The sequence below is a fragment of the Euleptes europaea genome, chromosome 6, assembly GCF_029931775.1.
Source record: "Euleptes europaea isolate rEulEur1 chromosome 6, rEulEur1.hap1, whole genome shotgun sequence".
Lineage (NCBI taxonomy): Eukaryota > Metazoa > Chordata > Lepidosauria > Squamata > Sphaerodactylidae > Euleptes > Euleptes europaea.
Window position 1 is genome coordinate 105,888,532 of NC_079317.1, and position 12,949 is coordinate 105,901,480.

Here is a 12,949-nt window from a genome sequence, read left to right on the forward strand (position 1 = left end):
CCACTTAAAAACAAAACCCCCTGCAACTTTGCAGAACTGCCCTGGGCTTTTTTTCCGGGGGGCGGGGGAGGTGTCTTTGTGACATCACAGGGGCTACCCTGCTGACTTCTTCTTTTAACTTAAAGGAGTAGGTAGGAAAAGTTGATGATGTATTGAATGCAGCAAAGGTCCATCAAACTTGTGCTGGGAGTTCTAGGTTGAAACTTAATTTCTAGGTATGCAGGGGTCCAATTTGCATTGGGGGCTTTAAGTCTTCCACTTTGTGCCATTTTCCCAACCTGAAACGGTCTCAAGAAGCTGCTGTTTGTTCCACTGGTGATGCTTACGTGTACTAATGAGTACACATGTACTGATGGGCTATCTATACATTTTCTCCATGGGGCAAATAATGGCTCCCCGGATTCATTTCAGGTCAGGAGAATGGCATGGGTTGACTCTTAAGTCGCCTCTCCCTAGGCAAATCGCTCTTCTTTATGCCTGGGAATTAAGTTTTAATATAGAACCCTCAGCTCATGTCTGACAGGACTCCTGGGGGAAACATGACATGGGGCAGACACCTAAATAGTATAATGTGTAATTAGGCCTATGCCTAACTAATAACCCCATTATTAGGCACTTTTGGCCACACCAATGTAAGTCACCTGACGTTTTTATTTATTTCTAATGAAAAACAACTGTGAACTTTGCAGATGGCAGAGATACTACTCCATCTATTTTTGTACTCAAAATCCTCTTATTGGTTTTTCATCTTAAGAAAACTTTTCCTGTATCTTTGACTTTATCGGTTGAGAAGTAGCTTGTGAAGGGTGAATGTGATGGGAAAAGAACTCACAGGGAAAGGTTTAAGCAACTCTTTCTCCTCTTTGCCAATCATATTTGCAGACTTCTCCAACTACTTTTTATTATAAAACACATTGAGAGATTACTACCCTCTTTGCCTTGGCCTAGTCATTTCAGGAGAAAGAAACTATCAGTGTACAGTGTTTCTATTTATGTCTGCTTCTTAGAAAATGCCAAAAGTGTCCTCTTTGAAATTACCTTGATAATCAGCTAATAATGTATTTTGGTCACAGGCATTCAACATTTCACAACTAGAAGTGAGTGTAGAAGGCCAAGACAAGGACTTTGTGGGATAGGGATCAATTACTGGTTATGGTGATCAAAATCTGTAGTACTTTTTAGACAGTCTTGCCTCTTCTTCTGCAGCCACCAAGGGTACCTTTTTCACCGGTTCCCGAGTTGGAAGGTCACAACAGCCCATGAAGTCAGCTGCAATGAGCTTAAGAGATCCAGAAGATACTAAATTGTTGTTTGAATCACGTTTTGAGAGCGGGAATCTACAGAAAGCTGTCAGGGTGTGAGTAAGGGAAGCTGGAAATTGTATGTGGGTTGAAAATTGTACAGCAGCACAGAGTTATCTAGATCCAAGAGAGGAGGAAAAATGTTTGACTAAGGCCTAGGATGATCAGTTGACAGTTCTCTTGAGCTTTTATTGTGTTCTTGCATTTTGGCATGCTGGGGGTTGTCTTTAAGAATCAATGTGTACATTATAAATACCTCCAGTCTTCAAGTGCAGACTTTCTACCTAGTGCAACTATTCACAAATTAAACAGCTTTCATTATTACAATTTTTCTGAAGATTTTTGGTTCTTTTTTTGTATAAATGCATGTCTGGCAAATTATTCTAAATATATTCGATTATTGCCATTGTGCACCTTGTCCTCTGTGCACCTGCTTTTATTAAATCACCGTTTTACTCCCATCACCAGTGAAGCATAAAATGCTAGGGTGGCCAACCTCTAGGTGGGGGACAAAAAATAGGTTAGCTTGCTGTCACGTAAGGTAGTTAGGAAATAACAGCAGAAAGGCAATGATACCACAAGTATATGCAAAGGATAAGCGTTGTTGGAAGTATCAGTTGATCAGTTGACAATACACAAATAATAGAAAACAATGCAATAATATGCAGAGAAGCAAATACAATTCAACAGTCCAAGTAAGAAGATGAGTATTTGGACCAGATCAGTATATAAAGCTGGTCTTTCATAGAAGCTACCAAGGCAAATGACGTCGTGCTATGTAGCTTTTGTTCTTGGACATTAATTTCTGTGTACAAGTTCCCTTGACCAGTATCAAGAGTGCAATAGTACAGGGTTCCGGTATTCTTCCTGTTTCGATGATGAATTTTCCTCAGGATACACTGTACATACTGGGAACATAATATATATAATCATCTAATGCACACGTTTTTAATAAAAATCTTAAAACAGTTTTTTAAAATTCTCAGACAATATCACATTTATAAATAAGTTACTTATACATGGTCTGCTCTATAGCCAGTTCACATGTTGGGGTGAGAGAGTATCTCTGAAGATGCAAGGTGGGGGAACTAGAAATAATATCAAAGAATTGGTAGCAGCTGGAGTTGCTCATTATGTAAATCAAAGTTGCGGCTCAGAATACGTTAAAGGGGTATGCTACTATATAAAGCAGGACAAATCCCAAGAGGTATTTAATCCTTTGGGGTATAATTGATTTACGCAACTTTAGAAAAAAATTCTAAAAATAATAGCAATATTCTGTGTATGTGCATGCCTTTGAATTGTGCCATAGTAAGTTGTATACTTGCTTCATATGCTTCATGTTACAGAAAATGCAAATCTCTGTGCAACCAAGGGCTATTTGATGGAGTTTTAATCTGAAAATTTTTGCAGCTTGTCAGCTCTATCCTAAGCAAGTTAGCTGGTATTCATAGCCACTGACTGATGACATAATTCTCTTTACACACTATCCTAGCAAACCCTTTCCTAGTCAGAGTGTTGACCATCTTAACTGTTAAGTTTTCTCAGTCCAGGAAGATGATAGGGAATGAAAAAGTGCATCATAGGTATGGGCTATGGAAGTTAGGGTTACGATCCTACATTAATATGAATATTTCTGTGAGCATACATGATTTCAAGCTTAAGGACTTTGGGGCTGAAGCAAAGTTAATTACCACGTGTAGCCAACAGGCTGCAGTGGAACATCTTTGTTGTTAACACAGAGAGTGTTTCCAGTCAAGATATTAAAAATTCTCTGCTGTGACCTCAAAATATATCAACCTAGTGCACTTCTCCCCATTCGATGAAGTAAATCTATAGCATGCTTGCTTGGTTGTATGCTGTGTGTTTTTCTGTAGGGGAAAATTACTGCTGGCTTTCTAAGCATTTTTTTTCCTGACTGCTGCATTTAGAGGCAGGTATGAATATGAGCTCACGTTGCGAACAGATCTTTATACAAGCAAGCATACACAATGGTTCTACTTTCAAGTACGAAATACCAGGAAGGATGTCACCTATCGCTTCACTATTGTCAATTTGATGAAATCCAAGAGTCTCTACAGCATGGGAATGAAGCCTCTCCTGTACTCTCAGAAGGATGCAGAATGTAATGGTATTGGCTGGAGAAGAGAGGGTAGTGATATCAAATATTATAAATATAGTACGAAAGATGGTCAGACATTGTATTGCCTCACTTGGACAGTGTGTTTTCCACACAGCCATGACACCTGTTATTTTGCTCATTTCTATCCCTACACTTATTCTGACTTGCAGCACTACCTCTTGACTTTAGTAAATGATCCTCTCCGTTCTCAGTATTGCAAACTTCGTCCTTTGTGCAGCAGTCTGGCTGGGAACACAGTCTATCTCCTCACCATTACCAATCCATCCAAGAGTGCTGTTGCTGCTGCTGCAAAGAAAGCTGTTGTGTTAAGTGCCAGGGTCCATCCTGGGGAGACAAATAGTTCCTGGGTGATGAGAGGCTTCCTAGATTTCATCTTAAGCGATTCTCTTGATGCTCAGCTCCTTCGGGATCTCTTCATATTCAAGGTTGTGCCCATGCTAAACCCTGATGGAGTAATTGTTGGGAACTACCGTTGCTCACTGGCAGGAAGGGACTTGAACAGGAACTACAGGACAGTATTAAAGGAATCTTTCCCCTGCATTTGGCACACTCGGGCCATGATCAAGAGGTAAGTGATGAACAACGGCATAAATTGCATCTCAGTGTTTTAGAACAGAGTGGGTGAGCCGCAGAATTGTCCAAAGGAAAGAAAATGCAAGCCCTGTTTGAAAAGCACAATAGTAAATCAATATGTTGAAGTTTTTTCCCCCAAATATAATAATTCACATTTGTTTAGTCTTCAATAATAAGGATACAGAATTGGCAAAAGGCTGGTAGCTTTAGGTAGGAAAGGAAGTGGTAATTAGAACAACACTATTCCTCTGGCAATCCCAAATTGTAATTTGGGAAGAACTCCAGTTGCCACCCATAGGTTGATAACCCTACAGTACTTCAGCGAACGCAATAAGTTCACAGAAGCTATTTTTGTAATCCTCTTTATATAATTCTCTTCCCTCTGCAGCCCCTGCACCTCCCCCCAAGCACTGCTGCAACGAGGGCTACAACAGGAATGGGAAGTCGGCAGGAATCATTCTTGCATGAATGTAGCTTGATCTCAGGACAGTTATGGCTGCTTCCCTAGTCGCTGCAGACCCTTGTGCTGTCTGGAGGGGACTCTGCAATGGGATCTTTGAGGAGCTGCTGTGGGAAGGAAAAGCCAATAAATATAGTTTGTGGTTGCATGCATCAGTTTCTGCCCTATGGCAAGAGAGATACCTTTGGCTTTTCTGGAGCACACAGTGTTTTATGTGTAGAAAGAGTTGCAGGCTGAATAGGGTGGCATCATGGCATCCATGCTATTGCCACATGTTGCTTGGTTCTTTCTATGCATGATTAGTGAGGGGGCATCATGGGAATGCTGTGGGAGTATCTCTTGTTTCTACAGCTATTCTTGTGTTTTCTGTTTTTGGGGTCTCAGAGAATCACTTTATCGTGCCATAGTTCAGTCTTGGTGTAATGTCCACTGGCCTAGCAGGACCAGAAAATTGGCATGTCTACTTGTCCTTAGTAACCAAGCTTTGAGTACAGATCTGGCTTAATAAATTTCAGTCAAGTAGACATTTTCATAGAACTTGGCCTGATTGCTTGTCTTCTCCACATGAGTGAGAAATAAGCAGAGTACAGTGTAGCTATTTATATGCTGTTTATAAACTGAATTTGTTCCTGGTTTCTTTGCTTGTATCCTTCTCTCCAAGAGTCCTTGAGGAACGGGAAATTTTGCTGTATTGTGACTTCCATGGACACAGCCGCAAGAATAATGTCTTCATGTATGGCTGTAACAACAAATATGCATCAGAGCAGCTGCTCCATGAACAGATCTTTCCTCTTATGTTGAGTAAGAATATTCCTGACAAGGTGGGGCCTGTTGGCAGCATTCTCTCATTCTGAACTCTGTTCTAGATATTCATGCTGTGCTTTTCTTCATTTCCAGTTCTGTACTCTTTGTGGAGACAACTATCTCCTTAAATCTAAGTTAACTATCTTGGTGCTTCAGAAATGGGAAAGTTTAAACATTCTGGCTTGCATCTTGTAGGTCTGTACTCCCCTCCTCAAAGTGCTGTGCCAATAGAAGTCTTATACTGCGTCCAGTCTTTTTGTTTGGAGCCCAAAAAAATTGAGAGAATTCAAAAATGGTTCTAATAGGGGATTAATTAAACATAGTTGGTCCTGATTAGTTAATGTACCTGTAGGGTGAGCTCAGTTAGCATTCATTTAGGGAGAAAGGATCTTGGTGGTGAAAAGTGCCATCAAGTTGCAGCTGACTTATGGCAATCCCATGGAGTTTTCAAGACAAGAGACATTCAGAAGTGGTTTGCCATTGCCTGCCTCCCTGCAGCAACCCTGGACTTCCTTGGTGGTCCAAATACTAACCAGGGCTGAGCCTGCTTAGTTTCTAAGATCTAACAAGATTGGGCTAGCCTGGGCCATCAAGGTCAGAGAAAGGATCATATTGACTAAGAAAGAATTTCAGCTGAATATCTGGATGTTTTAAATGCTGATTTTTTTTTACAGGTGTAGGCTTGTATAGTTTTGCCATTACTGCTGTGGCCGCCAATACAGTTCTGTGGCAACAAGGCTTCCACACAGCAGGTTTCCTTTTCATTTCCTTGCCCCAGTCTCCCAGCAGCAGCTACTCCAGACCTCACGCCACCAGGGCGTTTTCCATTTTTTAAAAATAATGGCAACAACACAGGGAAACAGAAAAAAGTTCATCCAAGCAGAACTTCAAGAAAGAGGACTAACTGAGTCTAAGAATAAATTTTAAATTAACTAATCAAAATGTTCAGTTTTCTTTCCACAGCTGTAAGTTTAAGGTCCAAAAGCATAAAGAAGGAACAGGACGGATTGTGATGTGGAGAATGGGAATAATGAATAGTTACACCATGGAATCCACATTCAGTGGATCAACACTGGGTAAGATTCTTAAACTATGAGTATTTCTGCCCAAGACCGAACCTTCACAGAAAGTCCAATTTATCATTAATCTGTCCGGAGGAGGAGGGTCATCCTAAGAAACATTCTTACTTCTGATAAAAAATTGTGATTTCTCTATGAAGTGAGTTTCAGATCATCCCCCTCCCCACACGATATGTGCCATTTTAAATGGCCTTCCAAAGGCTCTTGGTGCAATGGGAGAATTAATTTTATTTTACTCTGAGACCCCTACACATTTCACATCTGCATCATTGGGGGATCTGTAAAATATCATAGGCTGAACACTTCTGACAACAACAGTGTTTTTGCTCAAACACTGTTGCTGTGGGCAGTGTTCAGACTGTGATATTTTACAGATCCCCCTGATAAAGCATATGCGAAACACATAGGGGTCTCAGAGTGAATTAAAATTAATTCTCCCACTTTACCAATAGTCTCTTGTTAGTTGCTCCATGTTTGGTGTGGCCCTCCTTTTCTTGCTGCCAAAGGTTCACCATCTTCCATGCTTCAGTAGGTATATAGTACTCTAAAATAATGGCTGTCTCTATTCCCATCCATTATTTGGAAAAGGTGATGTATAGTAGCTCTGCTATTTCCCTAGGAAAAGGAAAGTATTCAGGAAGGTCCTCTACATCAGCTGAGAAATTAGATACAAGAGAGTGGGAGGTAGCAAGAAAGAAAGAAAGGTCATTGTTGTTAAGTTTATTATCTCTGTTTAAGTAACAAATATATTGATTAATAGTGGGGAGACGTTCACTTCTGTTATGGAATTTATTTCTTGCTGGATGCTACGCATGGGAGAGCTGTTTGCTAAAAACTGAAGAGCCATATGTCCATTTGTCTTTCCTAGGCAATAAGTGTAACTCCCATTTTACTTATGAGGATCTCACATCTTTAGGCTATCACGTCTGTGACACCTTACTGGACTTTTGTGACCCTGATCGCTCCAAGGTGAGAGTCTGTTTTCAAAAATCCCCTGGTTGTTGTCGAAGAGGATCAGGTGATAATGACTGTCTATCCAGTATTCTGTTTTCCTGATTACAGCCTCCAGGGCTGGCATCAGCATACCCTCAGGAGGGCAGCTGCCAGGTCTTCTGGTGGGGCCTACTGCTGCCTACCACCCCCAACATGCTATTTTCCTACCTGCTCACTTATGAGTGCTCTGCCACCCATGCATCCAGCTGCACACACTGTCCAATGCCATCAGAAAAAGGGCTGCGAGCAGTGCAGATAGATGGCTGTGAGCAGGGCAGGGAAGGATGCACAAGCAGGCAGTGAGACACATGGGTGAGTGGGTGGAAAGGGGGCCCCTGGGAACTCTGCCCAGGGCCTCCCAAAATCTGGACCTGGCACTGACAGCCTCAGATTTTGCCTTTTTCCTTTTTCACATTGTGAAATTTGACTAGTTTAGTAGTCTGAAAATAACTACAAATGCATCATCATCATCATCTATATACCGTATTTACTCGCGTATAAGCCAAGTTTTTCAGCCCAAAAAAAGAACTGAAAAAGCCAGCCTCGGCTTATACGCGGAGGAGGGAGGGGGCAACTTACCGCCGCCGCCATCGCTGCCGGGCCCGCGCGGCTTCCCCCGGCCAGGAGCGCCTTGTGAGGGCCTCCTACGCACCCGGCTCCCCCCGCCCAGGACCGGCCTGGGGGAGCCTCCTGCGGCCGCCCGGCTCCCCCCGCCCAGGAACGGCCGTGGGAGCCTCTTGCGGCCGCCGCCTGGCGTGCCTGGCTCCCCCCGCCCAGGACCGGCCTGGGGAAGCCTCCTGCGGCCACTGGAAGGCCGCCCATGACCAGCCTGGGGGAGCCTCCTGCGGGGGGGCCCGCCGCTGCCACCGCCTTCGCTGGGCCTGGAGTAAAGGTAAGCCTGCTGGGGGGGGGGAGAGGTTATAAGCCGACCCTCAGCTTATACGCGGGTGTCTAATTTTTCCCCATTTTTGGGGAGAAATTAGGCACCTCGGCTTATACGCGGGTCGGCTTATACATGGGTATATACGGTATCCAATTCCCAAGGGTGCCTCCTATCTGTGGTGACCAAAGTCTGTAGATAGGGGGCAAAGTTACCCCAAACAGATGTTTCTGCAGACTTGGGGACCCCCTAGGAAATAGTGGGGGAGGGGGAAATGAGATGCCCTCAGCAAATTCCTTGTGTGTCCCTGTTATAGTGTTTTACTGGTCAGATACAAATATGATCTGCATCTGACAAAGCTCTTGATTGAGAAGTATGAGACACAATTTTAAACATTTAGTCAGATGGCAATTATATACTTCCTTGGATATGTAAATAAACTTTTTGTAAAAAAAGTAGCAGATCTAGGAGGAAACGTGGAGTCAGCTTATTCATGTATTTATTTAAAATATATATAGCTCGCCTTTTATCCTGAGAATTAAGGCAGAGCTGCAAGAGCACCAAAACATCAAACGTTAGCCTACACACATCAACCATGATAGCAGGATCCTGTGTTTACTTTTTTATTGAGAAAATCCACTTCTTTTTAAAAACCTACAATTTGAACTATTTCAACATATATCTCCTGTGGCATGTATGCTGATTTTCCAAGTATTTTAAGAACAGTTCCATTATGAATGTAGTATACATCAGTGTGGCATGGAGCTACAAAGAGACTTGGGCAATATTTGTACACAATTAACATTAGAAATAGGAGCAGACATAGACTGGACATTATGTAAACAGAATGTGGTATTAGAATTAGTAACATAATGGAGGGTTTGGGAGCACAGAGCCCATTGTGGAATTCATACAATATGTGCAATTCATGCAACATGCATTAGTTTTGTTCAGTATAAGCAATGAGACTTAAGATGGGGTAGTATTATACCATGTAAATGTACCCTGAAGTCTTAGGGATGCATGCTGCTCTTCACTTTAGTATCTGCTCTGGGAAGGTTTTTATAATAAAGTAGATTATACACTATTTATTGAGCTGCATACTCAATAATGCACTTGCAAAATATTTCTTTTGCATCCCTTAAATACTGGGAAGTAGTTCCATGGTTGGGGGTAGCTGTTTCCAGAAATCTCATCCATTCTTATGGTTACTTGCTCATGAAAAGCAGATGTCATGTACTATCTATCTTACATTATACTGGGGGCAGAATTATCTCAGATAAGATGTCTGTTGTCTAAAGGGAAACAACAATGCAGTATTTGTCTCCCGTGCATAATTCCCGCATACTCTCTCTTCTTCTCTCAGTTTCAACAATGTTTGACTGAACTACAGGAGCTACTGCAGCAAAAAATCCAGAGCAAGCTCTCAGAGTTGGGCTGTGAACAAAACAAAGAAGGTACCTGGAGTGACCTCTCCCTATCGGATATAGAATCCAGGTAACAGCAGCTCTGCAGGTCTTTCCTGACTGAGATCTTAGAAAATTCACAGGGAACTCTTGGCCCCTCCATCTGAGCAGACTGTAAGATTGCTGAGCCAGGAGACACCACACCATCATCTCCTTTAGTAGTTTAATTCAGAAGAGATTAAAAAAGAGATTACAAACATAGGTAAAGCAAGCTGTGGTCTCTTATTTTCTCTTCTTGCATCTTACAGATGTGTCCCAACTACTGAAGAACAGCTGCCTACCCTACCCACTTACTGGCTTTCTTAATAGCTCGTATAAGTCAAGCAAGGCTTCAAGGACATTAGCACAGAGACAATTTGTAATGTGTAGCATCTAGATTCCCCCAACCAGACTTGAGTGGAGACAGTCAGGTGCTGGGTGTAAGGAACCTTTTCCGAGCATATAGTCCCCAATTCAGATCAGAACCACACTGCAGCAGGGAGAGGTGACTTCAGTCTTCACCCTCCATACCTTTTTCCTGAAACAGCCCAGGGAGACTTTATTTGCACCCTTTTTTATATATAAATTTTTTTATTAATTTTTATAACACAAAACAAAAACAAACAAATACAATGAAATTAACATAAAAAATACAAAAAGAAAATACAAAATAAAGAAGGGTATCTATATACCTTAATTATTACATTCATGATTACTAAATTATAAAATCCAAAAAGATACCCTTTCACCCTCCACCCACCTAAAAAGTGACCCTTCACCCGACTTCCGATGAAGTGTCTAAACAGTATTTATTATACTTATTAACACAATAATATAAAGTTATTAAAACTAGTTTCTATAACTGCATGTATACTGATGGGCTATACATGCAGGCGTCCAGTGGAGCAAACAGTGCCCCATGGGGCTGTTTTGGGCCTGGAAAACAACACAGGAGGAGAAGGCTGAAGCCCCCTCTCTCCCCCTAGCACTCTCATCTCAATCTGAATTGAGGCCCCAAGCGCTTGGAAAAAAGTTCACCTGCACCTGATGTTTGGTCAAAGTCAGGTTGGGGGAATTCACACACTACACATTTACAAATCATAACACGTAGTTTGATTCAAACACTGCAATCCAAAGCAGAGTTATGCCCTTCTACACCCATTGACTTCAGTGTACTTAGAAGGTTATAACTTTGTTCAGGATTTCACTGTGAGTTTTCTTTCACACACATTCCTAGCAGTATGGGAGCAGCTTCATTGCAATGTGGTTTCATGTTCTAGGAGTGCGTGTGAAGAATGCACATGAGTGGTGCTGGTCTAGTGTGTCTTCCCAACCTGACTGGCATTTTCCCAGTGGGGTGCTGAACATTTGGGCAACTGTTTTTTGTGCATATCATCATGTTATTTACACATGTGCTCCTGTAGCGTGGGATCTCACTATGCAGAAGTGGCACCCACACTATTGGAAGAGGATGTGGCTTAAGCAATGGTAAGACCTCTTATAGAATTGTCTCTGAGGATTTATGCCTTACAGGATCTTTTGTGATGAAGACAGACAGAAGCCCTAGGCATTTCTGGTGGGGGCTGTTTCCAAGCCTTTCAGAATTAAATGGATTTAATTAACAGAAGCGCAAAGGCTGGAAAGCTTTTTCTGGAATCAGTGGAACTGCAGCTTTTATTGTTGTGGCTCACACCAGTGTCTTGTCTCTTTCTTTTACTTAGCACAAGTGGCTCCAACAGCTCCCAGTCAGATGGCCCCCCTGCACATTTGCTCAGCATGACAAACAAGGTGAGGGCCATGTGTTTTTGGTTAACGGAACAGCTTGGAAAAATGAAATGGCCTGTTGCCATAAACATAAAGCATGTGTATGGTCAGGGAACGGTTGCTTTTCTACAGAGCAAACGCTGTTTCTGTTAGCGGCGCCAGTGATGCATACTCCACCACTGCTAGATGGGAAAAATTCAAACCCTTCAAAGGAAAAAAATCCAGATAGATGAGCCTAATATTTGTGGTTTTGTTTTGAGTTTTTGTGGTTTGTTTTCTTTTTTATTATTATTTTTGTATTTTAATTAAGTCATCAGAAGACATGCTGTTGGGATTACAAACTATGCATGCATGAAGATGTAATAGAAGGCTTGTTTGGATAGTGGCAGCTGAAGTCCAGCATTGTATTAACTGTTGTCTTTGGGAAAACATTTCAATAAATATATTATTAAAAGCAAATCGTAATAAGGCTAGGCATTACTGGGTGGGGTGAAGATAGCCTTTAAGGTGTTTACCATTTTTGTTTTTTTATGACGGAGCTATATAGATACTCCAACACTTCAGTGATACAGTAGGGCAGTGATGGCGAACCTTTTAGAGACGGAGTGCCCAAACTGCAACCCAAAACCCACTTATTTATCGCCAAGTGCCAACACGGAAATTTAACCTGAATACTGAGGTTTTAATTAGCTTAAATGATTAACAATTTCCTGGTTGTTCTCCAGCATGATATAGTGGTTAAGGTGTCAGACTAGAATCTGAGAAACCCAGGTTCAAATCCCTACTCTACCATGGAAACCACACTTACACACACACACACGGTGTCTCTTGCTATCTCTGAGGAGTGCTGTAAGGATAAAACTAAGGCTAAATAAATGAGCCACCCTTAGCTTCATGGAGTAGCAAAAACAATGTGGAATGGATTTTCCAGTAAGGTTTCTGAGCCTAGCTACATTATTCTGGGACTGGAATGACAGCCCCCAGAGTGCAATGACAGCCTCTGGGACTACCAGAAGTGTTCTGGGACTGGAATGACTGGGCTGTCATTCCACTCTGGGGGCTGTCATTCCAGTCCCAGAAAACTTCTGCTAGTCCCAGGGGCTGTCATTCCACTCCTGGGGCTGTTACTGCAGTTGCAGAATCATTCTCCTAATCTCAGGGGCTGTCATTCCACTCCAAGGCTAGTCATTCCAGTCGCAGAACACTTCTACTAGTCCTGGCAGCTGTCATTCCAGTCACAGAGTAATGTAGCTTGGCCCAGAGACCTTAATGGAATATCTATGCCACATTTTCTTTGCAATTTTTTGTGCTGTAACCTATTTCAAAGGAGCTCATGCAAGTCAATGGGCAATCCTGGCTCCCATTATCTTCAATGGGCTGTGCAGCCTCTCCCACTGTTTCAAATGGGCAATCCTCTCATTCATTTTAATACATCCCTTTTCCCAAGCCAGCCAAGGCCAGTGCCTGCCTCTTCTGCGGGTGAGTAAAGGGCAGCTCCCGCCTCTTG

At 42.2% G+C, this 12,949-nt stretch overlaps 1 protein-coding gene across 1 annotated transcript in view; it reads left to right on the forward strand.

Annotated features, from left to right (window-relative positions):
- AGBL2 (AGBL carboxypeptidase 2) overlaps positions 1-12,949 on the forward strand; it is a 54,764-nt gene that overhangs the window by 12,824 nt on the left and 28,991 nt on the right. Inside the window, exons 6-12 of the mRNA XM_056850893.1 lie at positions 1,207-1,357; positions 3,233-4,012; positions 5,139-5,298; positions 6,231-6,357; positions 7,229-7,329; positions 9,600-9,730; positions 11,400-11,466. Of these exons, the coding sequence (XP_056706871.1) occupies positions 1,207-1,357; positions 3,233-4,012; positions 5,139-5,298; positions 6,231-6,357; positions 7,229-7,329; positions 9,600-9,730; positions 11,400-11,466 (1,517 nt within the window). The remainder of the gene's footprint in view (positions 1-1,206; positions 1,358-3,232; positions 4,013-5,138; positions 5,299-6,230; positions 6,358-7,228; positions 7,330-9,599; positions 9,731-11,399; positions 11,467-12,949) is intronic.